The sequence below is a fragment of the Austrofundulus limnaeus genome, unplaced genomic scaffold (genome assembly GCF_001266775.1).
Source record: "Austrofundulus limnaeus strain Quisiro unplaced genomic scaffold, Austrofundulus_limnaeus-1.0 Scaffold114, whole genome shotgun sequence".
Lineage (NCBI taxonomy): Eukaryota > Metazoa > Chordata > Actinopteri > Cyprinodontiformes > Rivulidae > Austrofundulus > Austrofundulus limnaeus.
Genome location: NW_013952516.1, coordinates 932,291 through 934,374, shown reverse-complemented (window position 1 = coordinate 934,374; position 2,084 = coordinate 932,291). Strand labels below are relative to the sequence as shown.

At 35.5% G+C, this 2,084-nt stretch overlaps 1 protein-coding gene across 1 annotated transcript in view; it reads right to left on the bottom strand.

Moving 5' to 3' along the window:
• Positions 1-2,084, bottom strand: part of pole (polymerase (DNA directed), epsilon) — a gene marked incomplete in the record, with an annotated part of 21,244 nt that overhangs the window by 2,793 nt on the left and 16,367 nt on the right. The window contains 1 exon segment of the mRNA XM_014014395.1: positions 761-893. Within this exon segment, the coding sequence (XP_013869849.1) occupies positions 761-893 (133 nt within the window).

The window sequence follows — 2,084 nt, the reverse complement described above, 5'->3', positions numbered from 1 at the left end:
GAATTTAATGGTTTGAATTTGAATTAATTTTCTTTGAAACTGTATTTTGGTCTATTAAAATTTCAGTTTGATTACTTTCACGTTCAGTTCTAGAATTCAATTTCAATTCCAAAATTCAGATTTTTGTGTCCCACATCCCTGGTCCTTGAGAAAGCCAGCCAGAGTAATCAAACACAGATGGACAGATTTATGTTTCACTTTGGTGAAGTTTCTACCTATACGTAGAAAATGTTACATTTATATCACATCATGGATCACATATTGATCAGCTGCTGCTGCTGACTGATCCATGACAGGATGTAAATGTAACATTTTCTATAGGTAAAATTAATCACTGCAATAAAATAACTGTTTTTTTTGTCACTTTTGCGGTGGATTACATCAACTCTGTTACATATAGAAGGGAARCTTCACCAAAGTGAAACATAAATCTGTGTATCTGTGTTTGATTACTCTGGCTGGCTTTCTCAAGGACCAGGATGTGTGACACAAAAATCTGAATTATGGAACTGAAAGTGAAAGTAGTCAAACTGAATTTTTAATAGACCAAAATACGGTTTCAAAGCAAATTAATTCACATTCAAAACTTTAAATTCAGTTTCAAATCATTAAAATCAGTTTCAATTTAGTGAAATTCATTTTCAAACCAATGCATTCAATTTCAAATTATGCACATTCAGATTCAATCTGAGCAATTCAAATTCWATTCCTGCTGGCACAAGTTTTATCCCAYAGAGAAGCCTGGTTTAGACTGCAGTACCTCTCCATACAGGACACTGGATGGCAGTTTGCCCTTCACACCACCAAAGTTAGCTGGGTCCATCCACAACAGGAACTCCCAGCACTGGGAGAAGGAGATGGACAGAGAGTGGAAGATTTCTCTKGAGTGTATGCTGGAGAGGAGACAGACAGGCAGATGATTTGTCAAATCTTATGGCACAAACAGATGAGACTGAAAATGTTAAGCAACATGATTATAAAATCAAAATGAACATGAAAAAGCTTGTTTGAGTCAGAAACAAATGAGCAATGAAAACGTTTCAATAAAGAATGCAACTTCATGTCATGAGCAGTGCTCCTCTCACTTGTCACACTCAACTTGTGCCTTGAGTTCCTGTTGACCTCTAGAATTTGTTATTATTTAAGGCAACTGAAGCCAAATTATCACCCATGTTTTGTATGACAGCTAAAAATCAAAAGTTCAATAGGTAATCATGCATTCACAAAGAACATTTTGGCATTGTATAAATGACTCTAGACTTTGTGCAGCCTGCAGAGTGGTGAAGCCTGCAGAGAAGATCACAGGTATTTGCACTGTAGAGAAGGGCTGCCCTGTATATAGAGTAGTGCTGTACCAAGTTATTCTGATGTGAGTGCACTGGAAATTTAAAATGTTTTCATCAAATTAACAGAAACAGTTCTTTAATATTGTAATATTTTCTGTAATAGTTTTTTCATGGACACAAAATATGCACTCTAGAGTCAATTCTTTAACAAAAAAAAGCTTAAAAGATTTAACATCAACATAAAATCTCAACCAAAGCATCTAAAATTCAAGTAAAAGAAATATAGTGCAAGATGTTAACAACCTAACCAACTCATTGTATTGTAACATCAGTTGTGTAACTTATTTCTTTAAGGTGAAAACTGTTGAAAACAACAAGACTGTTTTGTCTTATTGCACAAATTAAAATCCAGCTCCACATGTTTCTATTGATGTCATTTCCCCACTAGAAAAATGTGTGATGGAGGTCCATGGAAGGCAAATAAGTTTAAATCAAATAAACAAAAGAGGATGCAGTTAAAACAAAATAAAAGGTATTTAAGCAACGTTTTGAACATCCAGAACACGTCCGTTGGACGCTACAGAAGATCTTTCCTGCCCACAGCCATCAGCATCTACAATAAGTTTTTAGTTAAATGAGTTACAACACCTAATTTCCCTCTGGGATCAATAAAGTATTTTTGAATTTGAATTGAATTTGAATTGAACACTTGTTGGCTGCTTGTGCTCTTTAGGTCAGACGTGTGTCGGGAAGCTCCTCTGTTGTTTGAGACGCTGGGGGAACCGTCTGATGGGGGAA